Source organism: Fomitopsis serialis (assembly GCF_022376445.1).
Source record: "Fomitopsis serialis strain Sig1Antser10 chromosome Unknown B0H18scaffold_9, whole genome shotgun sequence".
Taxonomy (NCBI): domain Eukaryota; kingdom Fungi; phylum Basidiomycota; class Agaricomycetes; order Polyporales; family Fomitopsidaceae; genus Fomitopsis; species Fomitopsis serialis.
The window spans coordinates 500,585-525,268 of NW_025954969.1; the positions used below are offsets into that span (position 1 = coordinate 500,585).

General features: G+C 56.9%; 10 protein-coding genes across 10 annotated transcripts; 3 read left to right on the forward strand and 7 right to left on the reverse strand.

Annotated features, from left to right (window-relative positions):
* Nucleotides 1–633: 633 nt before the first annotated feature.
* Nucleotides 634–1,488, reverse strand: B0H18DRAFT_674929 (uncharacterized protein). Its single transcript, XM_048039114.1, has 2 exons — nt 1,347–1,488; nt 634–1,276 (listed from the first exon to the last, which is right to left on the reverse strand). The coding sequence occupies exons 1-2, from the start codon at nt 1,425–1,427 to the stop codon at nt 758–760; spliced, it is 600 nt and encodes a 199-aa protein (XP_047897668.1). The 5' UTR covers nt 1,428–1,488; the 3' UTR covers nt 634–757.
* Nucleotides 1,489–2,472: 984 nt separating this feature from the next.
* On the forward strand, nt 2,473–4,632 carry B0H18DRAFT_674847 (uncharacterized protein). The gene is made up of 3 exons (XM_048039112.1): nt 2,473–2,711; nt 2,769–3,502; nt 3,554–4,632. Exons 1-3 carry the CDS (start codon nt 2,627–2,629, stop codon nt 4,142–4,144), a joined length of 1,410 nt encoding a protein of 469 aa, XP_047897669.1. The 5' UTR covers nt 2,473–2,626; the 3' UTR covers nt 4,145–4,632.
* A 3,677-nt stretch (nt 4,633–8,309) lies between these two features.
* On the reverse strand, nt 8,310–9,460 carry B0H18DRAFT_674912 (uncharacterized protein). Its single transcript, XM_048039113.1, has 3 exons — nt 9,123–9,460; nt 8,866–9,062; nt 8,310–8,801 (listed from the first exon to the last, which is right to left on the reverse strand). Exons 1-3 carry the CDS (start codon nt 9,126–9,128, stop codon nt 8,384–8,386), a joined length of 621 nt encoding a protein of 206 aa, XP_047897670.1. The 5' UTR covers nt 9,129–9,460; the 3' UTR covers nt 8,310–8,383.
* A 945-nt stretch (nt 9,461–10,405) lies between these two features.
* B0H18DRAFT_870960 (uncharacterized protein) lies at nt 10,406–11,328 on the reverse strand (the record flags this gene model as incomplete). Its single annotated transcript, XM_048040133.1, has 4 exons — nt 10,406–10,431; nt 10,486–10,537; nt 10,593–11,007; nt 11,069–11,328. 4 exons carry the CDS (start codon nt 11,326–11,328, stop codon nt 10,406–10,408), a joined length of 753 nt encoding a protein of 250 aa, XP_047897671.1.
* A 1,563-nt stretch (nt 11,329–12,891) lies between these two features.
* On the reverse strand, nt 12,892–13,786 carry B0H18DRAFT_870995 (uncharacterized protein; the record flags this gene model as incomplete). The annotated part of the gene is made up of 3 exons (XM_048040135.1): nt 12,892–12,990; nt 13,048–13,462; nt 13,524–13,786. The coding sequence occupies 3 exons, from the start codon at nt 13,784–13,786 to the stop codon at nt 12,892–12,894; spliced, it is 777 nt and encodes a 258-aa protein (XP_047897672.1).
* A 687-nt stretch (nt 13,787–14,473) lies between these two features.
* Nucleotides 14,474–15,806, forward strand: B0H18DRAFT_985248 (uncharacterized protein). The gene is made up of 2 exons (XM_048044725.1): nt 14,474–14,849; nt 15,670–15,806. The coding sequence occupies exons 1-2, from the start codon at nt 14,647–14,649 to the stop codon at nt 15,755–15,757; spliced, it is 291 nt and encodes a 96-aa protein (XP_047897673.1). The 5' UTR covers nt 14,474–14,646; the 3' UTR covers nt 15,758–15,806.
* Nucleotides 15,807–16,285: 479 nt separating this feature from the next.
* B0H18DRAFT_870852 (uncharacterized protein) lies at nt 16,286–17,075 on the reverse strand (the record flags this gene model as incomplete). Its single annotated transcript, XM_048040122.1, has 3 exons — nt 16,286–16,369; nt 16,427–16,841; nt 16,903–17,075. 3 exons carry the CDS (start codon nt 17,073–17,075, stop codon nt 16,286–16,288), a joined length of 672 nt encoding a protein of 223 aa, XP_047897674.1.
* Nucleotides 17,076–18,928: 1,853 nt separating this feature from the next.
* On the forward strand, nt 18,929–20,918 carry B0H18DRAFT_852655 (putative deacetylase LmbE-like domain-containing protein; the record flags this gene model as incomplete). Its single annotated transcript, XM_048039615.1, has 5 exons — nt 18,929–19,176; nt 20,268–20,358; nt 20,421–20,635; nt 20,726–20,742; nt 20,773–20,918. Coding segments are annotated over 5 exons (717 nt in total), but the record flags the coding sequence as incomplete, so codon positions are not given.
* A 73-nt stretch (nt 20,919–20,991) lies between these two features.
* B0H18DRAFT_675087 (uncharacterized protein) lies at nt 20,992–21,867 on the reverse strand. The gene is made up of 4 exons (XM_048039115.1): nt 21,775–21,867; nt 21,465–21,716; nt 21,136–21,394; nt 20,992–21,108 (listed from the first exon to the last, which is right to left on the reverse strand). Exons 2-4 carry the CDS (start codon nt 21,534–21,536, stop codon nt 21,029–21,031), a joined length of 411 nt encoding a protein of 136 aa, XP_047897676.1. The 5' UTR covers nt 21,537–21,716; nt 21,775–21,867; the 3' UTR covers nt 20,992–21,028.
* Nucleotides 21,533–22,019, reverse strand: B0H18DRAFT_1083210 (uncharacterized protein; the record flags this gene model as incomplete). The annotated part of the gene is made up of 2 exons (XM_048031633.1): nt 21,533–21,716; nt 21,775–22,019. The coding sequence occupies 2 exons, from the start codon at nt 22,017–22,019 to the stop codon at nt 21,533–21,535; spliced, it is 429 nt and encodes a 142-aa protein (XP_047897677.1).
* Between the last annotated feature and the right edge of the window lie 2,665 nt (nt 22,020–24,684).

Consider the following 24,684-nt stretch of genomic DNA (forward strand, 5'->3'; position numbering starts at 1 on the left):
ACAGCGAGGGTTCCCTATACTCCTCGTCACCGGGACGCTAGTCTTGAGTGACGGTGGCCAGTGCAATCGGCGGCGAAGCCCAGACCATAGCCCGTCTGGAATCGATACGCTGGCGGTGGCTAAGCGAGTCAGCACAAGCTATTCCATGAAGTGCGCTTCGCATAACAAGATACATGGAAAAGCCAGCCCTCACTTGAGTGACCCATCCGGAGGCGTCGTCCGGTAGAACAGTAAGTCCTGATGCACGAGATAACAGAAATCCCGAAGGTTTACTGGACGTTAGCAGGAGCACATGGCCAAAATGGGGTTTCCTGGGTTTGGGGCGCGTTCGTTGAATCCGGGTTCTAGAACGCGTCCCGTCAGCTCCGACAGCAAACCCAACGGTCGGAGGTGCGATGTGATGGCAAATATGCTGGCGCTGAAGGAAAACGAATGGAAAGCCGTATTATGACTGTGTTGGGGTGCGTGCCGGTATTTCGGCCGCGCTCTGACCAGTCGGTCGTGTTGTCTACTAGTGGTAAGTACTCAGCCGCGAAGGGAAGATGCAGTTGAAAAGTCTGATGCGAACTGTCAGCCCGACGTACTAACGTGGAAGAAGACCTCATGCACAGCCACCTTTTACTATGGGCTTCCTATGGAGACGCCCACGCAACATCCGACCGCAGAGTAAGTATCGCATGTGATGGCAGATAGGAATCCTCCGGGGGCACTGACCATATCAAAATCCGTCAGCTACTGGTATGGCCCTGGAGAGCAGTCAAGTGGGGCTGTGCTCTTCTGATCGTTCTGAAAATAGGCACCAGGGGTGGCGGCCTATGGGACGCCTTCCAGTGCCAGGGCAAGGCGGCCAGCCTAACATGCAGGAAATCGTCAGTGAACTTCTTGCATCATCACATCTTGTAAGCACTGGCAGGCTTCCAGGGCAGACCTTGAAACAGGTTTCACGTCGGTCATAGCGACGTGCTCCGCTCGTGCGACCCAGTTTCCAAGCAGAATGCTCTCCCGCGGAGGGCTTGCTTCGAGCCCGTCGCGCGAAGTAGCCCCGGGGACGTTCAATAAGGGTTGCCTTTCCTGGACAATGCAGGCCTTCGGTTGCGAGGTAACGCGGCAACGGGACGGGGCCTATTACGGGGCACGGAGCCGGCCACGTGGAGGGGACTCTTCGTTCATTGGGTTCCTTCGTTCCGGCGCGGATGGCGCAGCGATTGGCTGGGCTGGGCGTGCGCTCGGCGCGGCCGAGAAGGGTGAATCCACGAGTTGCAGCGAGGCTCGGAGTCTGCCGAGGGACGGGTTGCAGGGATGTGAGTGCGGTCATAGGCTGTAAGTAGGCTGTGCAAGGCACGTACTAATCCGCCAGTGGAAGCTTCGCTCTGATGCGAGTTGAAGACGAAATGGATGTACTGTACGCGGCTGACGCGGCGGCGCATCGCCTGAGCATCAGTCTCCGCGCTGAGAAGGTGGCAAACGGAACGTCCCACTGCCAGTGAGTCGCCGGCCCTCTTTCAGCAAGTTACTTAGCATAGTGGGAGAGGTGCGAACTCATACCTGCCCGTCCCAGTTTACAGTTATCCCCAAGCGATCGCTCTCGGACTTATCACCCCGCTGCAACGCCAGAGTCAGCCCCGCGGAGTAGCCCGACAGCACGACGAGTAATTACCTGGGATGAAATTGGGGGATAGGTGTGTCCCTCGACCACATGCGCGCTGGGCTAACCGTGTATGGCCAGCACACAAACGAATGTCCCTTTTGGGGACAATGCAGCGGATGCATTTGGGTGACCCTTCGGAATCGAAGATCTCTAGATGCGGGACCCCGGAAGCTGCTCTGCCAGCGAAGGTCTTGCAACCATCCTAGGATCTGGTGAGCTGTATCTCTCAGCCTCTTTCAAGCTGTGGCAGAGTCTTCTCGCCTTCTGCTTTCCAGCGATGCGATTTGGGACGGGGGAGATGGATAGATGCGTGTTTGAGGGGGGTGGCGGGGGCCATGCGATGAGACGCCCGATGAGATGGCCGATCCCGTGGCGTCGGTCGCGTGGGCCTGGTCCTGGGAAACTCTTCCGCGAGACGCGCCCGATGGACGTGATAGGGCCTGGCGGGCGAGCCGTATAAAGTGCGAGAACAATAACGGGCCCTTCGCCGAGCCCGCCCTTCCCCTGCCCTTCTTCCCTCGCTATTGTATCCCTACTCCCGACCACGCGCCTCTGACGTGCCCCCGACCCGGTCTGTATCTTCTTCCACACTCCTATTGTAGCATAGGCAAACATGCCTGTATCACGCGTCGGTCTCCGCGACGGTCTCCGAAGGCGGTCATCACTGGCTGCTGGTGCGTATACCTCCTCCATTGCGCCGCCTACGCTTGCTCATAGGCTCGTGTCAGGTCTCCCCTACGTCAAGCCTGGAAGGTATGGCGCGCACGCGTCTCCCGAATCGCCGAACGTCACCTTCGCACCGAACGTGACCCCCGTCACCTACAACGACCAGGACGAGTTGCTCGACGAGTCGATGCTGCCTTTGCCCGCCGACTCGCTCTTCCCTCCTTCTCAATCACCGCCCCCTGACCCCAAGCGCCGACCGACGTCTGGCAAGCGCCGCTCGCTCAGCCACATCCCGAGGCCCCGAACGCGTTCATGCTCTTCCGGGCCGACTTTGTGCGTCAGAAACATGTCCCGGGTTCGATCGAGACGAGCCATATCTCGCTCTCGAAGATCATCGGTCAGTCGTTCGTTTGTTGTTTGATCTCATCGTCTGACAGTACGTCGCGTATTTCAGGTAACATCTGGCGGGCCCTTCCTTGGGAGGAGCGCGAGCAGTGGGTGCAGCTCGCTAAGAAGGCAAAGGCGGAGCACAAGCTGCTGTACCCGAACTACAAGTTCAGGCCTGTCCACAACAAGGACAAGAAGAAGGCGCGCGATGCCAAAAAGAAGCCCTTGCCCGCCCCGGTGGCTGACGACGACGAGCGCCGCACGGGCGTAGTCGCCCAGCTGATGCTTGGCGGGAAGAAGGGCGAGGAGCTTGCGACCGCTGTGCGCGCATGGGAGTCGAGGAACACGACTGCGTCGCCGGACATGTCTTTCGGTACTGAGCAGCTTTACCTCGATCAGTCCGACATCCCCTTGTACAACCCTGTACCCCTCTACGCTGGCCACCGCCGCTCGTCTTCTGTGCCCCTCCCTGCATACAACCAGATCGCCATCCCGTCTGTACCGTTCCTCGTGAACGCGTTCGCCGGAGGTTCCCGCGCGCCCTCGCCTGTTAACCATATCTCGGGCATCTCCCGTAACTGGCTTGGTCACCGTCGCGCCTCGAGCGTACAACCGATACCCTCGCAGCCTTGGGCCTTCTCGAGCGCAGTCTTCGACCACCCGCAGCAGCAGCCTCAATCGTACTCAATGCACCAAGACTCGGCGTCGTATCCCGAACCTGACCACTCGCTTTTCCAAAGTGCCTATTTGACGCAGGGATCGAGCGTCCTCTCTGGCCAGGCCCCACAGAAGGACTTTTCGGTACGTACCCGCTCCCACCATTGTGGAACTCTTAATTGACGTCCTCTACAGAACTACGCGCCCAACCATAGCCTCCGGCTCGAAGTCTCCCCGCTCGAGGGCATCCCACCTCTCTCGACCGACTTCTCTCAGCCGACTGGGCCGTACTCTGCGTCGACCGCAGGCGACCCCTACTCCGCGACGACCTACTCCACCGCGCCCTCGCCCGTCTCTGCCTACGCCGCAGGTGATTACTCTCAACACTCGCACATGGGAGAGGGCGTCTGCCCGCTTGATGGCGCTCCCTGGCCGCAGAGTGGCGCGAGCTCGGCGTTCTCAGGCTCTCCAGCGCTCACGGATCATTCGCTCGCGGACGCGGGCGTCGTAGCGCCGCAGCCGCTGCACCCGAGCCAACACGTGCAGGTCGAGATGGAGGAGTGGTCGCAGATGGAGGCCGCGCAGGAGGCGCATCTCTTAGCGGAGGGACACCCGCTGCACTCGTTCGAGCAGATGGTCTCGTCGATGGAGGTCGGGCAGCAGGCGCACGCCGCTGACGGGTACGACATGTTCGCCACGGAGGGCTACGCCGACGCGGCGACTGACGCGTTCCCCGCCTTCGACGAGGTGGGCATGAACATGAACATGGGCATGACTGGATTCTAGACGGGTCGCTCTCATCAACCGCACGCACCCACATACAGCAAGAAGGAACGGAACTCACGAATCGCGCTCGCATCCCAAGGACTGGACTCCAAGCTTCGTACATACACTGCAAGAGCGCACCCCTGCGCGCCGAGTATACCACTTGTATCATATCACATATGCCCTCCCCTCTGCTGTAGCAACTACGTTTCTCCTCTCGGTCTCTGTCTCCGTCTCCGTATATTCGTACGCCTGCTGACTACCTATTACCCCGTCGCGCGTCACGTCGAGTGTAGCCTAACTGATGCTTACCGCCTGCTGCTCCTCGACATCTGTCGCTTGTTTCCATCGTCGTCGCATTGCTTTTGCAGCAGCTTGCATCGCAATCTGTTCTGTTCTGTATATACATTTGGCTGTCCTTCTTGGTTTACACGTATCCGGTATTAATGCATCTTGAGGTTATCATCATGGGTCCGTGCGTCGTATCGGATACTTGACCTCTATCCCAGCACATTACTCACCCTGCCGAGCTTGGTCGCGCCGCAATATAGTGGCTTGCCTGTGAGTACACATTGATATTACACCTCGATGCCTCGCTGGTTGCGATGATAATCATTGTGCTAAGGAACGCCGCAATGCCATCATATGCAGATTCGATGTTCAACACTAATTCAAACTACCACCATAGAAGACTGAACATCAAAGTTAGGCTGGTAATCGACGACGTGTCACGAGCGACGGACACTCACCGTATTCCGCTACGTAGCTGACAGAGATGTTCGTATCCTGGCCGTATGTGCACTGGTGCCAAAGGTCAGTCCTTTGTCTTGAAGACGAGTGTCAGACAACTAAGAGAATAAACACCCACAGATGACGGAGGCTGGCCACCGACCGTGTTGATCCGGAACACCTCAGCTGCGATCTCGCCCTCTACGTTCAGGACCTCCAACCAGGTAATGTCCGTCGTAGGCATCAGCAAATGTGCACGTTGCTTATTTGGGGCTTAAACACCTTAATAAGTCGATCAAGGGCATTCAGTGAATAAGTGATCGCGCTTAATTAACGAGGTACCATTTCTTATTAAGGGGCGTGCTACTTGAACCGTCTTAATCAAGCTCGACTAAGTCGTGTACTAAGCTGACATTAAGACTTGTAATCGTGGATCAAGTGGCCTTCAAGAACATCGATCTATCCATTCAAATCGTTCCATGGGACGCGAATATATTCCGGAAATGTGCCAATTTATTCTACAGTGTACAGGTCTGTCGTATGGAATTACAATACACTACTGTACTCGCTGGCGTACACGAGCTGGGCATGGGCACCATACACAAAGCCAGTTCCGCTGGCAAGTAGGTAGGTCCATGGGCAATCGCGTGGACAGTCGCGTGCGTAAGTGGGCGGCTGGCTGGCCGAACGGGTGCACGGGAGTGTGGGCGAGAGGCGGTGCATGCTAAGGGGGTTGTGGGCGAGAGTGAGTGCAAGTATGCGGACAGGAAAACGGACGAATGGGCGGGCAGAAAAGCGGGCAGGCTAGTAAGAGGGCGATGATGAGAGCATGAGGGAGAGCGGGCGAGAAGGCGATGGCAGCGGGCCATTGAGTGCGTGGGCGAACGAGCAGGCAGGCGAGCGAGCTAAGCCAACGAGAAAGCAAGGGTGAGTTGCCGCGCGGGCCCGGAGGGGTTGTCGTCGGGATTCGGGATCATCGTGAGCGTGTCGCTGGGCGGGAACGTCGCCGGCGCGCCCCCGGGAGCGGGGAGCGCGGGGAAGGGTACGGCAGGCAGCTAGGGCGTCGGCGGCGGATAAGGGTAGTTGGGGTTCATAGGCGTAGCCACTCACCGGAGGCTGCAGCTCGGCGGGGATTGAGTACTGCGGCGCTCGGTCGGAGGAGGGTGCGGGCGGGAGTGCGGAGACGGGGCCTGGCCAGCCGACGGGCTGCCCGTATTGCGCGGCCTGCGGGTATTGCACGGACGGGTATGCTTGGGGTTGCGGGTATTGATGCAGCTGTTGCTGGTAGTGCTGCAGGTCGGGCGGGTATTCGTAGTCCGTGGACGTCGAGGGCCCGGGCTGTGGCTCGTGTTTGATCGCTTGGACGGGCGCTGGCGGAGGCGGCGGGAGCGCGCTTGTGGACGCCTGTGACTGGGAGCTGGTCGAGGGCTGGGGTATTTGCGAGCGCGAGGGGAAGGGCGCGTACTGCCGTTTCGTGCTGCTGGTCGTCCGCGAGGATTCGCCCTTCTTGCCGGCCTTGCTCGTCCGCGCAATCCTGAACATACCCTCCGGGACGACGAGGTCGCGCAGTTCTTCAATGTCGTCGATCGTTTTCAGTTGGCCTTCCGTTAATTTTGTGAAGTACGCGTCTGGGCAAACGTGGGTTCGCTGGGGAAGACGTCTGATGAGCACACGACACACTGAGATGCCACTTCTTTGGATCGGGCGATAAAGCAAGGAGGGCGAGGGCGGGTGGAGGGCAAGCGAGCGAGTGAGCTAGCAAATGAGCGAAGGTGGGCAGACAAGAGTAGGCGGGCGAGTGCGAGCTAGTGAGAGAGCAGCTGACGAGAAGGCGAGGGCAGAGAGCTGTCGAGAAGGCGAGGGCGGCGAGCTAGTGAGAAGGCGAGCGCGCGTATAGGCAAGAATGGGCAGATGGATGAACAAGAGGGCGAACAAGAGGGCGAACGGGCAGGCAAGCACAGGGCCCAGGCTCCTCCGAGTCAGGCGTTGTGCGTGCGCGCAGTATCATCTCTGCTAGTGCTCGGTGTTCTCTAGCGACAAGCTCGGCAGGAGACTTGAAGGACCATACTCACCTTCGTAAGCCGTGCAATGACTCGAGGCTGCGGCGCCGCTGCGCGCCATGCCGCTCCGTATCGGACGTGGGATGCATATGCCATGCACCAGAACGTTGGACGTTGCATTAATTGGACTTGCGCGTTGGACGGTCAAACGTTGGGTGGGTTGCAGGACGTTGAACGCTTGAGCATCGCGGGCGACGTGTCATGTCGGAGTCTGATTGGATTTCCGTTTAGGGCAGGCAGCTGTAGCACTTCCCGAAACGACTGTGCGCCATCTGTCCGTGTCATCCTGGTTCCTTCCGTCACTCAGTCTCATTCACGAAGTGTTCCGTAACATGATCACGAGGGTTACTCCCTCCGTCTCAGACTCTCGAGCTTCCTAGTGGCCGTCTCGCTGCAACTTCTCACTTCTCGCGGCTCTGGCGACCCTCAACTTGGCCGCGCTAACTGGGACTCACCAAGCAACAGGGCTGACTAGAGCACAACACGAGCAGTATGTGGGGGATGCGAGGAAAAAAAATAGAAGATAAATGATAATGAAGGGTACAGCGAGCACGAAGGCTCGAGATATCAGGTACGTCCTTAACTGACATCTTGTTGTCTCTGCTTCCAGACCCGAGACTGCAGTACCCGAGCTGCCAGCGACTTAATGAATGAGAAGAACGCCATGCACGCTGCTGGCAGTGATCTTGGGACATCCGTTCCGCGGCTAAGACGATGCGTGCTGTGATTCAGACGTGTAGCTGCACGTCCGGCGTTCATCTACGGCCACTTGTGACTCAGCGTATCCGCTGCGTCGATTTCTTGGTGCACATGTTACTGATGAGTACGCCAATGGGTGCTCTTATGAGTGTACCCGGCGTGTCTAACATCCCCACAACTTGCGAATGATGAGACCACGGTGCGGCTTACGGGGCACAAGGCAGCACAGCGAGCATCACGCTCGTGCGCTCTTCGGGCAATTATGCCAGGGCATCGCGCCTAGGTCGCGGCCCATCTTATGTGCCTACGACTGCTACCCTGCGCGATAACACGCACGGAGCGCACCATGAATTCAATCAGATCAGTACTTGTTCGCCTGCTTGCTGTTTGCCTACACACTCACCCACCCACCCGCTTGCTCATTCGCGCACGATCGCCCGTGTACTTGCCCACACATTCACGAATCGCACGCTCGGCGGCTCGCCCATCAACTCGCTCAGCCTCGGGTGAAGATTACAACACTCGATACTGGAACAGATGCACGTATGATCTCAAGGTGGGCTTTTCGTGTTATAGGACGAGCGACAATGATAGCATATTAGCAGTAGAGAGTCGTCGGATGTAATGTACCTTGCTCGAGGACTCAGGAATCTACATACAATTTGCAGGGATTGCATTCGCCAGAAAGTACTTACATGCTTGATTGTACAATGTTCCTTACTCGCGCTTAGTATCTGCTTGATTCTATCGTTGCTATTTGGCGTTCATTCGATCAAGTACATAAGGAGGGTAAGTGATTGTTAAGCAAGAATCTAAGGCGTGAAAGCTCGTAAGGTCCGTCAAGACGGCTTAAGTAGTATGCAGTTTTGCTGATGGGGTCGTCCGGGCTAGAGAGCGTGCCGTTGACCCTCCCGATGACGTACGCCTCTGGGTTGCCCTCGAACTTGCCGCTCGAGGTGAAATCCCACTTCGGGGAGAGCCCCTGGCCCGTGACCGGGTTGGGCACGAAGTAGTGTTGCGCGAGGTTCGCGGGCGGGTTGATGAGGTGCACGAAGTCGATGACTTCCTGGATGGTCACCGACTGGGAGAGCTCGTCCCAGGCGGGGTAGAGCACGTCCTGGATCGTGGAGAACCAGGAGGCGTTCACGTAGCAGGAGACGTCGATGAGCTCGCCGACCGCGCCGACACTCCTGCGGTCCGCGGCGGGGAACCGTCAGTACGTGCGTGGAGCACCTGCGTCTCGCCACGACTCACGTGTAACTGTTGCTAGACGAGCAGGTGTAGTTCTGCACGCCGAACGCAAGACCGAGGAACTCCGGATCCAAGTTGCTCGGGATCGTGAGCTGGGTCTGGTTCGGCGGGAGCGCGGGTACGTAGCCTGCTAGGCTGCAGTCGGCCAATATGCCGTATCCCTCGAAGTTGGCCACGTTCGTGTCGGGCGTCCACCCATACTGGAGTGCGGAGGCAATAAGTGAGCCGACGAAGGCCTGGATGATGGAGGACGTATTGACAGACATGGCGACGGGGAAGTGTAGGTGTTAGTCGTGAAGACTAAGGGTTTGGTCGGTGAAGCTTGGAGGGCAAAGTGGGCCTCTCGAAAGTGAGATGCGCTTGGGCGCGGCAGAACATCGTAGGCCGGGCTGCTTTTATTGCATGCGGAGGGTCGCTGTTTCTGGCAAGGTTAGGCGGCTGCTTGAGACGTCTGTTCCGGATGGTTGGAAGTCGAGCCAGGAGTGTATGTTCCCGATACTTTGGGTGACAGCGGAAACGCTAACTGGGCGGTTTCTGGGCGCAGGGTGACTAATGCGTACTACGCACCATCATGATCGTAGTTCCTGGCACAGACGAGGCGAGCTTTCAACCCCGGGGCTGTTATTATTCAACGAACTGACGCCATGCCACAGTGTATAGCCATTCATGGCTTGCCAGTGAAAGCATAGGTCTGAAGGCCGAATTCCGTTCCACTGCTAGAGCCCTCGGTGGTTCCATGTTGAGTCATTGAATTGTCGAGGTGCTAAGCGTATTGCTCCTGTTCCGCCCAAGTCCCGTCCAGGGCCGACCATCGACTGGCCAATAAGAGCACGGACCGTGCACCACCACTGCATGGAAAGGCGCCCGTGTGTCGCCCCGGGCCTTTGAGGCGCTGCCATGTCCGGCCGGGATCTCGGCTATGTTCAAGTCATACATGTTATCCGGTCAGGCGGATACTGAAGAGCGCTGAACGCACGACAAGCATGCTGGGAACTGAAAGTACATGGCCACTATAGCCCAAGGAATGCAACGGTACAGTATCCGAGTCAATTCAGTTGTTCCGGCGTTTGGAATGTTGAAGTTGGCGGTCACGGTGGTGCGTTCAATATACCTCAAGCTAGTCCTGGATTAGACATACGCGTCTCGCGCACATACACCGCTCAATCTTCCGTCATGGCGTCCCCGGTACCGCACAAGTCGCGGATGCGGCCACGCACACCCTTGACTCAAGTTGCCAACGTGCTTAGCCCAAGACATTTGCCCCCGTGTGGCAGCTAATTTGTCGACATCTTGTCACCCGTAGGCAATGTACTGATCATGCCAGTCCCAGTGATACAATTGAGCCCAGTTTCTGCTGACCGGCACAAGAAGCAGGAAGTCGTTTTACATCTATCGGTTTATGAATATTGCATTATCGTATACTAATGGAATCCTGTGTCCGTGAAAAGTCACGATACAATATCCATGTGTCAAAGAATGTGGTACGGAGCGCCTTGTTTAACTAATCAATAGGTTCCGCAAGTCCGAATCCAACGTACAACGATTAATTAAGATCGCCGCCGTAGAAGACTGGAGGCTCAGGTAAGCTTGGGATTCCTCCAACTGCAAGCAATCAAGACTCACTGTACTTCGCCACGTAATTCACAGATATGTCCGAATCATTGCCGTACGTGCACTGGTCGCAAGGTCAGTCTTTGGTCAAGACGTATTCAGCCGACAGCAAAACTCACAGACGACGGAGGCTGGCCGCCAACCGAGTCGAACCGGAAAAGTTCGCCCGCAATCTTGCCCTCCACGTTCAAGACCTCCAGCCAGGTAATGTCCGTCGCAGGGTCATCGGGGCTAGACAGCGTGCCGTTGACTTTTCCGATGATGAACGCCTCTGAGTTGCCCTCGAACTTGCCGTTCGACGTGAAGTCCCATTTCGGGGAGAGGCCCTGATTTGTGACAGGGTTTTGCACGAAGTAGTGCTGCGCGAGATTCGCGGGTGGGTTGAGGTAGTGCACTAACTCGATCGTTTGCTGGATGGACATTGCCTGCGAGAGCTCGTCCCAAGCTGGATAGAGCACGTTCTGGATCGTGGAAAACCAGGATGCGTTCACGTAGCAGGAGGCGTCGATGATCTCAGCCACCGCGCCCACACTTCTGCACTCCGCGGCGGGTCAATAGGTGCATGGAGAATGCGCGTACCGCTTGGACCACTCACGTGAAGGTGTTGCTAGACGAGCAGGTGTAGTTTTGCACGCCAAACGCAAGACCGATGTACTCCGGGTTCAAGTCGCTTGGGACCGTGAGCTGCGTCTGATTTGACGGGAACGAGGGCACGAAGCCTGACAGACTGCAATCAGCCACTTTGCCATATCCCTTGAAGTCGGTCGAGTTCGTGTCGGGAGACCATCCGTACTGGAGTACAGTTGCGATGAGCGAGCCGGTGAAGGTCTTCAAAAGGGAGGACGTGTCGATCATGTACATGACGGCGGTGAAATACACGTATTCGTCGGGTGTTGAAGGTTGGCAAAGTAGGAAAAAGAGCAGAGAGCGGGATAGAGCATGATCGTGGGCTCGGAGGGAATTTATACCGCACCATAATAGTCCGAGTCTGCTCTAAGTTAGTGTCGCTGCCTAGTCGTTGCCCCTGGCAATATGGGCGGCTGCTTGAGCCATCAGTTATAGCATCGGTCTAAATTCTGATTCATATGGGCCAAGCCTTGATATTTATAGTCATTACGGGATTGTTCGAGTCCTCTGGCAGTACTAGTCGGTAATACGAGCCCATACCCATACGACTCGGAGCAGCGCACCACCTATGGCTTGAAATACTGAGCCATGCCTGGTCGAGTAGATCAAGATCTCGAGCGTCGGACACCACGACTGAGAGGATGGACAGGACCCTACAGCCTGAGGACCGTGGTGTTCCCAAGGGTTTTCGTTTCCGTTCCGACGCCTTGATCACCGACTGGCCAATGAGCGTGTCTGGCCAATCGTGCCTGACCCATGAGCCTGGAGCTGGAGGCCTGACCAATGAGCGCGCAGATCGTCCACTCGCAAAGGCTGGGCGTTGATCCACCTTAGCAGCTACATACGCACTGGCACTCTGCCGCCGATACTCATCCACAAGGCCAGGCTGACTATCCCCCTGACGACGAATGGCGTGCACATATGGCATGAAGAGGGCATACTGATACTACTTATAGCGGTCATAGCGGAGCATGAATCGCTAGGACACGAGCCTGTGCAATCGCAAACGGCACCTTTTTCTTGAATGCGAGCTAACTTAGTACCAACACTGGACTGGGTACTACCGGACTCTCGGTGATGTTCAATCCAAGTCCGTGTTATTCGGTCAGGCGGATACTGAAGAGCGCCGAATACACGGCAGGTATACTGGGACTTGACTGGGAATTGACTGGGAACCGGAAGTCCTTACATGATCACCATGGCCCAAGAAATGCATTTGATTTGATCCAGTTATTGCCGCGGCATCCCGAGGGATGAAGTTGGCGGTCACGATGGTGTGTTCAATCCACCTCGGGTTGGTTCTTGATTTGACTACTAGCACAAACTACCACCCATTGGCATCGCGGCCGCGTTTCGAAGGTAACACACTGGCAGAAGTTAGACTCGTCATGACGTCGATGTTCGAACTGACCAAAGGAGTACAGCGTCGTCTGGATATGCCGTCGTCAACACATATGGACGAAGCTGAGATACAACATGCCATCCGTAGGATAAATGATAGTGGTAGCCGCATGCAGTACCCTTTTATATATCCTTGACCGATTGGCTGCAGATTCTGCTGACTGCCACAAGAAGCTGGAAGGTTGTCACCACATCAGTGAGTTTAAGAAGTTTAAATTATTCGTGGAAACATGTCACTAATTACACATTGTGTCCGTGAAAAGCCCAGATACAGTATCCCTATGCCAAAGAACGTAGTACGCTATGTCTTGGTAAACTAATTGACAGAACTCAAGTTCAAGTTCGACGCTCAACGACTAATTGAGATCACCGCCGTAGAAGACTGGATGCTCAGGTAAGCTTGGGAATTCCTTCAGCTGCGAGCAATCGAGACTTACTGTACTTTGACACGTAATTCACAGATATGTCGGAGTCCTTACCGTACGCGCACTGGTCGCAAGGTCAGTCCTTGGTCCAGACGAGTACTCAGCCGACAACGAAACTCACAGACGACGGAGGCTGGCCGCCAACCGTGTCGATCCGGAAGACCTCAGCCGCAACCTTGCCCTCCACATTCAGGACCTCCAGCCACGCGACGTCCTTCTTCGGGTCATCCGGGCTCGGGAGCGTGCCGTTACCCTTCGCGACGATGAACGCATCAGTGTTGCCCTGGAACTTGCCGTTCGACGTGAAGTCCCACTTCGGGGAGACGCCTTGGCCGGTGGCAGGGTTCGGCACGAAATAGTGTTGCGCGAGATTCGCGGGCGGGTTGAGGAAGTGCACAAACTCAATCGCTTGCTGGATGGACATGGACTGTGAGAGCTCGTCCCAGGCGGGGAAGAGCGTGTCCTGGATGGTGTCGAACCAAGGTGCGTTCACGTAGCAGGAGACGTCGATGAGCTCGGCGACTGCGCCCACATTCCTGCGGTCCGCAGCGGGTCAGTAGGTGCGTGGAGAATTGGTGTACTGCTTGAACCACTCACGTGAAGTTGTTACTAGACGAGCAGGTGTAGTTTTGCACACCGAAGGCAAGGCCGATGAATTGCGGCTCCAAGATGCTTGGGATCGTGAGCTGGGTCTGGTTTGACGGGAACGAGGGCACGAAGCCTGACAGGCTGCAATCAGCCACTTTGCCGTATCCCTTGAAGTCGGCTGCGTTCGAGTCGGGCGTCCACCCGTACTGGAGGGCGGTTGCGATGAGCGAGCTGGCGAAGGTCTGGAGGATGGAGGACGTGTCGATGTACATAACGGCAACAAAACACACGTATTAGTCGTGAAAGAAAGAAGGGGAAGGGGAAGGTTGGCAAGAAGTAAAAAAAGGGTAAAGGGCAAAGGACGGGACATCGTGGGCTCGGCGGGATTTTATACAACGCGCCAGTCTGGGCTAGGGTCGTTGCCTGGCAAGATGGGCGGCTGCTTGAGACACCTCGGATCCTCGCCACTCGAAGGTGGCGTTGCGGCACGATCAATGACAGCGGGAACATAACATGCGGTGCAACTTAGTCAAAACTTAGTACTAGTTCACATTGGGTGCAGGCTACATCGGGGCTACATAGCACTGTTCCTGAGGTGCCAAGCCTCGGATAGTCAATGCGGAATTGTTTCGCTACGTACACATACGAGCAGCGCACCGCCTGTGGTTTGAGACACATAGACTCGGACGATGACTGGGTGTTTCGTGTCTGTTCCGCCTCGACCACCAACTGGCCAATGAAAGCAGGTTCGACACAATCCCTCGCGTGCGCCGTGTAGAAGATCTTGGTGAGAGACTACCAACGAGCGTGCAGATCGCCCGCCGCCATCAGCGCGCCGGGACAAGGGCGCTGTTGCCTGATCGCGCCTCGTGCACGTGGGGGCCCGCGGTGATGCGGTCACGGTGTGACGGCCGTGGCGCTGAGCGCTCGCGGGGCCTGCGGCTCTGTCTGCGCTCTGCATGGATCCAGCATGCCTGCGGTACCGACTCTCTCTGGTCGTCTTAGTATCCTCCTCTCTCTTTACACTCATTTCACGACAGGCATGGTAGGCTATCGAGGCTCTCACCGAACCCGCCTCCGGCATTCATGACTATTCCGGATTCTACTTCTATCTGCGCAACCCCGATGATGAATGCATGTTCTTCGCGCCCACCTTGCTAGGTCTCCTTGCGCAAGGCACCAACTCTTTGTATGGCCGAAGACCACCAGAAGTCTTCACGCTCTGTCTGTCAGTGGAAATGCGGACGGGCTTGGGAACATGCGCCGGGACGAGCTCGGTCGAAGTTTGGACGTGCTCGGCGTGCCATCCAGCCGTCGATGGGTCGAGGATAGGAGGTGAGCTTACCATTTAGCCATTCCGGGGGTACATTGGCATATGCACGAGAAACCCCATACCGGTGCTATCTGTGCAGATATTATGTGACACGTAGTTGCCATGCCCCGCTCTCACTAGTAAGTACTGCATACCATGATTCCCGACGCGGCGCGTTTTCACTACCGGGGCTGTTACGAGTCGAAGCCTCGCACATGTAGTGCATAGCCAATGACTTGCCAGTGAAAGCATAGTAGGTCTGAAGGCAACTTTTTCTCACTGCTAGAGTCCTCGATGATTCCATGTTGAAACATTGAGGAGCGAAGCGTTCCGCCTCTGTCCCGCCCAAGTCCCGTCCCAGGGCCAACCTTCGACTAGCCAATAAGAGCGCAGACCGACAATTACATGGAAAGGCGCCTACGTATTGCAAGTTTGAGGCGCTGCGTCCAGCCTGGATCTCGGCCATGTTCAGTTGTTCGTGTAATTCGGTCAAGCGGATACGGAACGGCGCTGAGCGCATGGCAAGTATGCTGGGACCTGGATGTACATGACTACTATTACGGCGCGAGGAATGCAACGGTGTCTGATTTCATTCAGTTGCCGCGGCGTTTGGGATATGAAGTTGGCTGTCACGGCGGTGCTTTCAATTCACCTCAGGCTGGCCCTTAAACCACATGCGCGTTTCGCGCACGTATGCCGCTTAACCTCTCGTCATGACATCTCGCATAAGTCACGTACAAATACAGCCACGGACGCCCATGACTCAAGTTGACGTACTTACTGCGCACTTGACCGACAGATTCGCGCGTCGTATGTGGTCGCTCATTTGTCAAAATTTTGCAGTCGTGCGCTGTTCACTTGCTGTTCACCGTTCTTTTGCGCTCCAAGTTCAGCAGCCCGAGTTGACCGGCGTCATCGTGGGGAGGCATGATGGCCCTGTAGATCCCACTCCCAGGCCCCCCGGCCTCAAGCTATCGACACGAACTAATCCACTGACACCATGGCCACGTTTCCAAGGTAAGCAGTCAGACTGCATTATGATGTTGATAAGTTCAAACTGACCAAAGGAGTACAGCATCACCTAGACGTGCCGTCCTCAACGCATATGGATGCTGAGACGCAACATCCCATACCGTAGGATGGATCATAGTACGTGGTAGCCGCGTGAAGTTGCCTTGCAGATGACTTTGACAGATTGGCTTCCCAACCGAGTTTCTGCTGACCGCCACAAGAAGCACGAAGTTGTCACCACATCAGTCGGTCTTGCAAGTTTAGATTACTCGTGGACACGCATCACTCATAATACATAAACCCAGATACAATATACATGTGCTAAAGAAAGTGGGACGCAGTACCGTGTATAACTAATCAATAGATATCAGGGCTTGTGCCAACGTTGAACGATTAATTAAGATCGCCGCCGTAGAAGACTGGACGTTCATATTAGCTTGGGCATTTATCAACGGTGAGCATTGAATATTGAATACTCACTGTACTTCGCCGCGTAAGTCACAGCTATGTCCGAGTCCTTGCCGTATGTGCACTGGTCGCAAGGTCAGTTCTCAGTCAAGGCAATCATTCAGCTGACAGCAAAACTCACAGACGACGGAGGCTGGCCGCCGACCGTGTCGAACCGGAAAAGTTCAGCCGCAACCTTGCCCTCCGCATTCAGGACCTCCAGCCACGTGACGTCTTTCTTCGAGTCGTCGGGGCTCGGGAGCGTGCCGTTCCCCTTTCCGACGATGAACGCATCGGGGTTGCCCTCGAACTTGCCATTCGACGTGAAGTCCCACTTCGGGGAGATGCCCTGGCCCGTGACAGGGTTGGGTACGAAGTAGTGCTGCGCGAGATTCGCGGGTGGGTTGAGAGAGTGTACAAAGTCGAGCACTTGCTGGATGGACATTGACTGCGAGAGTTGGTCCCAGGCGGTGAAGAGCTGGTTTTGGATCGTGTCGAACAAGGGTACCTCCACGAAGCAGGAAATGTCGATGAGCTCAGCTATCGCGCCTACATTCCTGCGGTCCACGGCGGGTGAGTAGGTGCGTGGAGAAGTCGCGTCCCGCTTGGACTACTCACGTGAAGTTGTTGCTAGACGCGCAGGTGTAGTTTTGTACACCAAACGCAAGGCCGATGAACTCCGGGTCCAAATTGCTTGGGATCGTGAGCTGGGTCTGGTTTGACGGAATCGAGGGCACGAAGCCTGATAGGCTGCAATCAGCCACTTTGCCGGATCCTTTGAATTCGGTCATGTTCCCCCCGTTCTGGAGTGCGGAGGCAATGAGCGAGGCGGTGAACGTCTGGAGCATGGAGGACGAGTCGATGTACATGGCGACGGAGAAATATACGTAAGTTATCAGGGGAAGGTTGAGAATAAGGAGAAAAGGCAAATGACGGAACACAGCATCGTGGGGGGCTCTGCGAGATTTTATACGACGGGCTGGTCTGCACTAGTGTGGTTGCCCCTGGCGAGGTGGGCGGCTGCTTGAGACACAACACAACTCTGATCTGAGGCCTGAGGCCTGAGGTGCCAAGCCTCGGATAGCCAATACAATATCGTCTCGGTGCGAGCCCATGAGTGCCTCTACTAGCACGAGCAGCACATTGCCTATGGACACCTAAGCCACGCTGTAGAAGTGGCAGTAGTCAAGTAGATCAAGGTGTCGAGGCGTCGGACAAGTTTGATATGACTCTGAGGACGGACTGGGTGTTTTTGTTCCTCTTTAGCCTCGACCACCGACTGGCCAATGAGCGTGCGATCGCCCACCGCCGCCAATCAGTGCACCTAGGTTTCTGCAGAACTTCCACTGGGCGTGAGCGTTGCGATGGGCTTACTGTCCCTTTGACAGCCAAACGCATATCGATAGACGTTTCGTCTTCGGCGAAGGTGATGTCTCCGGCCGAGGTGCCGGGGTGCCGCGCCACAACGGCTACCGCGAGACGGGGGTCCAGAGGGGTCCAGCCACCTACCACCGATCCCCGAGGGATCCCCGGGTGGCTGTTGTGGCGCGGCAGCCCCGGCATCTCGGCCGGAGACATCACTTCGGAGGAGGCGAAACGTCTATCGTTATGCGTTTGGCTGGAAAGCCAGCCAATCAAAAGCCACGCCTTTCAATGGTCAGCTGCCTAACACATACCATTTCCGGTAACCTAGATACACACTCTTCATTGGATGTCAGGATCCCGCTGTCCACTGTATATTTGAGTTATAGACCTAGTTCAATGGTTCGTCCTACATAAGTAGTGCCCATGCAAGAAGGCGATGCCGCGATGGTGCCAAGGAAATGCGGGGACCACGCGGTGCAATTGACCAAAGAAATACTGACGTGATGTAATCTATCACATTATGGTACCCCGGATTCATGGAATGCACATGGCGACTGGGCGGTTCGGACACTTTCTTTTCGCCGGCGCCGGCGCGATCCCACCCGAGGCGGAATATTAATGTCAGTACAAAATGGGCCAGTATGGGGGGAAAGTGACGGGGAAAATGAGTCAGAAAGAATGAACACAGTGTACACATAGGTTATAAATGGGAACCATGAAGAACAAGACAACTCAGTACCGGGAAAACGGGATACATCACTTGAGTGACTGACTCTTGTGTGCTCATCATCATCGGCGCTTACAGCATGTCTTTGCCAAAATAATGATTTTTGCGCGTAGTTAGCCAAGGCGCACCAGGGACATAGCTTTACACGTCTACAAGGCTCACAAAAATCAGTATAATCCACCAGGAAGGTGCTGGGCAATCCGATACGAGCAAGTGACATTCTGTACGGGACCAGCCTACATAGTACGTGTGTAAGTGGTCTAGCTCGCAGATGCCCGAGGCGCGCGACAGATCCTCTTCGGGCGTGGTGACTAAAAATCGAATCCCCTCCTCCTCCTCCTCCTCCTCCTCCTCCTCCTTGTCGGGCGTCTCGCAAAGCGTAGCTCACCCCTTAGATCGAGCTTTGTAGAGTCGCTGTATGTCCGTAGCATGCCTGCGGTACCGACACTCTCCCTCGTCGTCCTAATATCCTCCTTTCTCTTCACACTCATCTCACGACAGTCATCGCAGGCTACTGAGGCTCTCACCGGACCCGCCTCCGGCATTCATAACGACTATTCTCGGATTCTACTGCTCTCTGCGCACCCCGATGACGAATGCATGTTCTTCGCACCCACCTTGCTAGGTCTTCTTGCGCAAGGCACTGCTTCTGTGGATGGCCGAAGACCACCAGAAGTCTTCTCGCTCTGCCTGTCAGTTGGAAATGCGGATGGACTTGGGAACATGCGTAGGGACGAGCTCGGTCGAAGTTTGGACGTGCTCGGCGTGCCATCCAGCCGTCGATGGGTCGAGGATAGGAGGTGAGCTTACTTTTTAGCCATCTCGGGGGTATGTTGGCATATAGACGAGACAGCCCATCCCGTTGCTATCTGTGCAGATGTGTATGGCAGCTGCCTTCTGGTTCTCTGACACGTAGTTGCCATGCTGCGTCCTCACTTTGAGTAGGCAGAAACTTTTGGTCGTTTCATCAGACCCGACGTCACTCGTCTTCTGTGATCAATGTCTGGCATACCCACTCAATTATTCCCCCAAGGACTTTACCATCGATTCTCGGAGGCGAGAATAAGGTTTGGCACGCGAAAGTCTTCGCTCGCTCACTTTGTGACCCACGAGGTCGAGTTGGTTGGACTTGCGTGCGCCGAGCGTATGATCCTTTGTAAAGGATGCGCGCTTCCACTCTTTCTGCGTACGCGTCATACCTAGTCGGGTTCGTTGTATACCGTTTCCATGTCCGGTTGCATCAGCTCGGTGGCGAAACTTTCGGGGGAGGAGACATTGACATCATGCTACCGGCATTGCAACTCTTCACGACCGTCCAAAGTGTCTTGCAGTCCATTCAATCACCAGACCTGCGTCATACTCGGTCCCAAGTCCATCAGAGGACATTCATAACTGGGCTCGCTGAGTATATTCCACACGCCATATACGGTATGCTTGATCGTTTTCTACATCAGGCGCTAGAGCGATGTACTTTTCTGCACAAGCGCCCGCACGGTGTGTTGCAATAGCTCCCAGCCTTGCGTATCGTTTCTGCTGAACAGTCGAGATGCTACCTCGGTCTCGTATAGCTCCGCAGCAGGGCAATTGCCTCCGGGGAGCGGAGGTAACTGACAGTGTTCCAGGATCGATGCGTGATCCTTGAGACGCACTGCTCGGCATTTGTTCCGCCCAAGGTTCGCCCAGTCTTGGGGTTCTCCCATTCGCAGGCGGCAACACCACCGGATCGTGCCCTCGCTCCGTAGGTCCGGTCAAGGTGCAGCGCCCACAAGTGCGATGGTCTATGGGCATGACTCGTGCGGGTTGGGCGAACATGCGCATCTACTTATCTGCACTTCACGGATCTCCGTCCGCGGGGAAGATTCAGATCGGACTCACAGAACTTGAACCGTAGTGACCTGCAAGACAACTTCACCGCACAGTGGGACTACGACACCGTCGCGGACGTCGTCCGACCATACGTCCTCGAGAACCGCATCACGACGGTGCGTCATCGTACACCGGCTATCCCGTCTCGTCTCCCTGACGGCATCGTCAACGCGCGCAGATCCTGACATTCGACGCGTACGGCATCTCCGGGCACCCGAACCACATCTCGCTGTGTCACGGTGCAGCACGCCTGCTCTCGTCCTTCCCATCCTCCTCGGACTCAGACGACAGCGCACTCGCCCGGCCGCGACTGTTCACACTCGTCTCCGTCCCCCTCGTATGGAAGTACACCGGTCCTGCGAGCCCGCTTCTATTGAAAGCGAGCTCAGCCATGTCCGACGCTCTGCGGACCTTGCGCCTGGCGCCCGCGGAGGCGCCCATTCCGCCCGCGCGATCGTCCGAGGAAGGAAGGACGCAGTCGAGAGCGGGGAAAGGACGCGGTGGTGTGGGCGATATGGGCGTCCGGCGAGGGCCAGCGTTCGTGGCTGGCGTGCGGGAGTATGTGACGGCCCTGCGCGCGATGATGCAGCACCGCTCGCAGTTGGTGTGGTTTAGGTGGTTATACGTCGCGTTCTCGCGCTATATGTGGGTGAACGAGTGGGTGGAGGTCGTCGTTTCTCCGGATAGTGCGGACAGCGCTCCATCTAGTTAGCGCGTTTAGAACAAAGTATAGAAAGGGAATTATTACGATTCGAGGGCTTCCTCGCGTGCACGCCGCCAAAAAGCTTATTTGATGTGGAGTCGTAACACGTTGGAGTTACTGAACACGCTGCGGTCGACTTGTAACGTAAGGACCACGATGAAGCCTTGTAACGTAAGGACCACGATGAAGCCTTGCAAAGTCGGAGCTCGAGGATGACGCGGAATGCTGAAATGGTGAAACCCCTCACAAGATGGAGATGAGAGGTAACCGGAGTGCTCCGACTGCCAACGACGATACAGAAGTGGACGTCCGTAGTAGCGCCCGGTGTCGGCATCAACTACGTCGCAAAAATAACATAGTGCGTCAGCGGCAGTGCACACGTCCGTGAGCTTTGAAACAGCGACGATTCCGAGTCGGTCGATGACATCGATTTCCCCGGCATCCTCCCTCTTGCCGTAACATCTGCAATTTCAGTGAGCTGATTCGAGTTGCGGGGTAGAGAGCAAACGAAGTGTGTACCTCGCGTCGCACAAGATCAATCAACCAGACGTAGTGTACGAGAATAGGCACGGTAGCTGCTGCTTGCGTCATGACAGACGTGCCGCCGGACCGCCCGCTACAGTCAAGCTCCCGATCCAATTGCGTAGCCAGCCCACTCCGTGGCCCTCCTGTGCAGGTCGGTCCGCGCGGTACGCTCCTTTCGCCCACCAGGCGCGAAATCTTGCTCCTGCGTCGACGAGCAAGGGAGTGAGGAACACGCCCGCAAGACCTCTGCGGCCCCGTAGGCAAATTCAGACGGTGGTGGCAAACCTGTGAGGGAGAGACGTACCTCAACGAGCCTTGCAAGAAAGGACTGATGATTTGGTCCCTCGTCGTGATCCACATCACCCGCCCCCACTGTACCGTAACGACCTCTGTTGCGAGCTCCGACGCGTCGCCTGGCGCATCGACCGCTTTGCCCTTGCCCTTTCCGTCCACCGCGGGTTGCTCCGCGAGTGAGCGCTCAATGTGTACGTATGGCTTGACGCTCGCAAGATAGCTCTGCTCGAAGCGCAGGTCGGGGACGGCGGGCATACGGCGCGGAGGGGTCGCGGTGGCCTGACTTCTCCAGATACTGCTGCTGAAGCTGTAGGAAGCGTGCTGTGTGTGCTAGCTGCTCGCGCTGTGCCATGATGTTCGACTGTGTCTGCTGAGAATGGTGGGTGAGGGTCGTCGTCGCTGTCGACAGTGTCGTTGTGGACGAGAAAGAGGTGTTTGGCCCCCGCGGCGCGCCGCCGGAGGGGGCGTTAGTACCACGCGATCCCGACGCGTTGTTGGTGCATGGATGTCGGGCTACGGTCGCCGGCGACAGTCGACGTCCACGGTTGCTCGGGCGTCCAGGTCGCGTTTTGCAACGGACGTAGAGCGCCCGCTCCGATTGGCCGATCGCGTGCGGCTCGCTCGCTCCGTGCACGCTGATTGGCTGGAGGGTCGAAAAAAGTTGCCTTCTTTCGATCGTCCATCTCTCTTTTTTTATGTACGAGCATACGTCCGCCTCCCCGCGGGGACACTCATGTGGGCAAAACGCATCCCTGCTCTCAGTCGACGCTGCACCGGAATGTGCTCACCCTTTATGCGCTGCGACCGGATCCGCAGTCGCGAGACTGAACGAGACCCGTTTTCCACCTGCAAGTTGATAACGCGGCAGGTCTACACACTTCCCACCGTAGCGCCCGCGTTCGCAGTAGCCACATACGTCAGTCGTCGCCGCGAAAGTCACTGTCTGCGAAGATCAGGGAATCAAATCAGTCTCGATGTGCCGTCTGCCGCGTTGGTCGCCACGCTCGATGTGCTTGTCTGCCCCGCGCGTCATCGTTGATCGATGGTCGCCGGGTCTGTGCGCGCGGGAGGTGAGCCTCTGCATCCGCCGGACAAGGACGCTCAACTAACCCATCTGCCGCGTTATCAACTCGTACATGTGCGCTCCTGCTCGCCGGAAGCAGATCTGTCGTGTCTTTGCCATCGCCGCGCTCGTATCCCTCGCGCACCCATGCCGCCGCGAGTCGCCGGAAGGAGTATATATGGCCTCTCGCCCGCGTGCTTTCACGCAGGCCACCGTGATGATGTTCGCCCGATCTACAAGTCGATAATGCGGCAGACGAGTTCTCGTCAGAAACACGTCTTTCACCGCTCGTGTACCAACTCACCTCGTCACCTCTAGTGGGCCACACCGTACTTCGCCTCCATCCTTACCCACTGCCAAGATCCGCCCTCCGTTACCCGTCGTCCACCTCGCGGCCCCGCGCTGTTCCGTCGCTCGCCGCGGCTGCATACTCAACTACCAGTTGATGACGCGGCAGACGAGCTTCCGTCAGCCAGTAATGCATGAACCTCACCGCCCTGTACTCACCTAGACAGCCGTCCCTCGCCAGCATGCTCTCCAGCGCCCTGCGTGTCGTCAGCTACCGGGCTACCATTGGCGAATGAACGCGTACCTCGACCGGAGCCGTCCCACTTATCGACACGCGGTGGCACCATCCACAGCGCCCGGCTCGTCATTCCGAGCTACCACTGGTCTTCCCTCCCGCTCGCCGGAACACGATGTGTCGTCTCCCCGCGGCAACAGCCCACGCGATTCCGCCCCACGACCCCGCTCGCCGGAATTCGATATGTCGTGTCTTCGTCAATCCGGGCCGACAGACGCTGCGGAGCAGGGCAGGTTAGTCGGGATGGCGCCAGAGATGGCTGCGTGTGGGGGACCCAGGACAGCTGTCGGAGGCCCGTTGGCCCGACGACGATGTGTCATGTTGCAGCGCAGTGCATGGGATGCTAGGGCTGCAGACTGCAGTATACCGGCAACAATGTGCCCGCCACGACGAGGCACGTCATCTGCGGCTGACATCGCCTTGCTGGACGCGTCGCAGGCACACCACGACCATCAGGACTCGGTTCGCCGGACGGCGATACGTCGTGTCGACATTGTCCGCGTCGCGGCGAGCCAGGATGGTTCTAGGAAACCAGGACGAAGACGATATCGACGGCAGCCAGAGCGGGGGACTGAGCGATGTTCACGTCTTAGTGCAGAGGTAGGTTGACTGACCGTGGCCGTTTACAGTTGTGGCACAGCGCGTCCATCGTGTGATTGGACACGTCCCCTGGGCGCTGCAACCAGACCAGACCCTCGCGCCCGCCTTGACGTGAGCGACAGGCAGACATCGGTAGGCAGCAGCTTCGGGACCGACGAACGAAGGCGCACTGTGCCTGATTCGCTGGACGACGATATGTCGTGTGTTCGAAGGTCGGGGCTGCGAGTTGTCTGCCAGGGAGACGGGCGGCGCGCAATGGCGCAGGCGATCCGTGGAAGACCGGCGACGACGTGCGCATTGACTGGGGTACACCGCACCCTGTTCGCCGGACGATGATATGTCGTGTCATCGACGGTCCGGACGACGCATCCGAGAGGGTACTAGGGATGGAATTGTCATGCCTCGGACAATGAGCATGACATGGTACAGCCGCGCATGGTGCAGTGGTTGCACCGGGAGGGTTCGCCAAGGAGCACCGGCACGTGCGTCGAGGCGAGGGTCCTCGCGCACAGACAAGGTAGGCTGACACCAATCGAGGTGCGCAACGAGACATCCGGCGGACGACCGCAGACGTCACATCCCTCATACGCGAGCAGCCATCACGCGTGCGTTGCGTGTGATGAGGCCAAGGGGCATGCAATGGACGAGTCCTTGCGTGACGGGCGCGAAGGGGA

Bases quoted from the DNA above. Each gene is read 5' to 3' on its own strand.
- B0H18DRAFT_675087 (XM_048039115.1), bottom strand. From the start codon at position 21,536: ATGACGCAAGCAGCAGCTACCGTGCCTATTCTCGTACACTACGTCTGG. The intron at 21,395-21,464 runs GTACACACTTCG...TGTTACGGCAAG, and splicing joins TTGATCTTGTGCGACGCGAG to AGGGAGGATGCCGGGGAAAT. The intron at 21,109-21,135 runs GCTTCATCGTGG...TTACGTTACAAG, and splicing joins TCGAGCTCCGACTTTGCAAG to GCTTCATCGTGGTCCTTACG.
- B0H18DRAFT_674912 (XM_048039113.1), bottom strand. The intron at 8,802-8,865 runs GTGAGTCGTGGC...CGCGGACCGCAG, and splicing joins TCGTCTAGCAACAGTTACAC to GAGTGTCGGCGCGGTCGGCG.
- B0H18DRAFT_674929 (XM_048039114.1), bottom strand. From the start codon at position 1,427: ATGCGCCGCCGCGTCAGCCGCGTACAGTACATCCATTTCGTCTTCAAC. The intron at 1,277-1,346 runs GTACGTGCCTTG...GTCCCTCGGCAG, and splicing joins AAGCTTCCACTGGCGGATTA to ACTCCGAGCCTCGCTGCAAC.
- B0H18DRAFT_674847 (XM_048039112.1), top strand. From the start codon at position 2,627: ATGCTCTTCCGGGCCGACTTTGTGCGTCAGAAACATGTCCCGGGTTCG. The intron at 2,712-2,768 runs GTCAGTCGTTCG...CGCGTATTTCAG, and splicing joins CTCGCTCTCGAAGATCATCG to GTAACATCTGGCGGGCCCTT. The intron at 3,503-3,553 runs GTACGTACCCGC...CGTCCTCTACAG, and splicing joins CCCCACAGAAGGACTTTTCG to AACTACGCGCCCAACCATAG.
- B0H18DRAFT_985248 (XM_048044725.1), top strand. From the start codon at position 14,647: ATGCATGTTCTTCGCGCCCACCTTGCTAGGTCTCCTTGCGCAAGGCAC. The intron at 14,850-15,669 runs GTGAGCTTACCA...AAAATTTTGCAG, and splicing joins CGATGGGTCGAGGATAGGAG to TCGTGCGCTGTTCACTTGCT.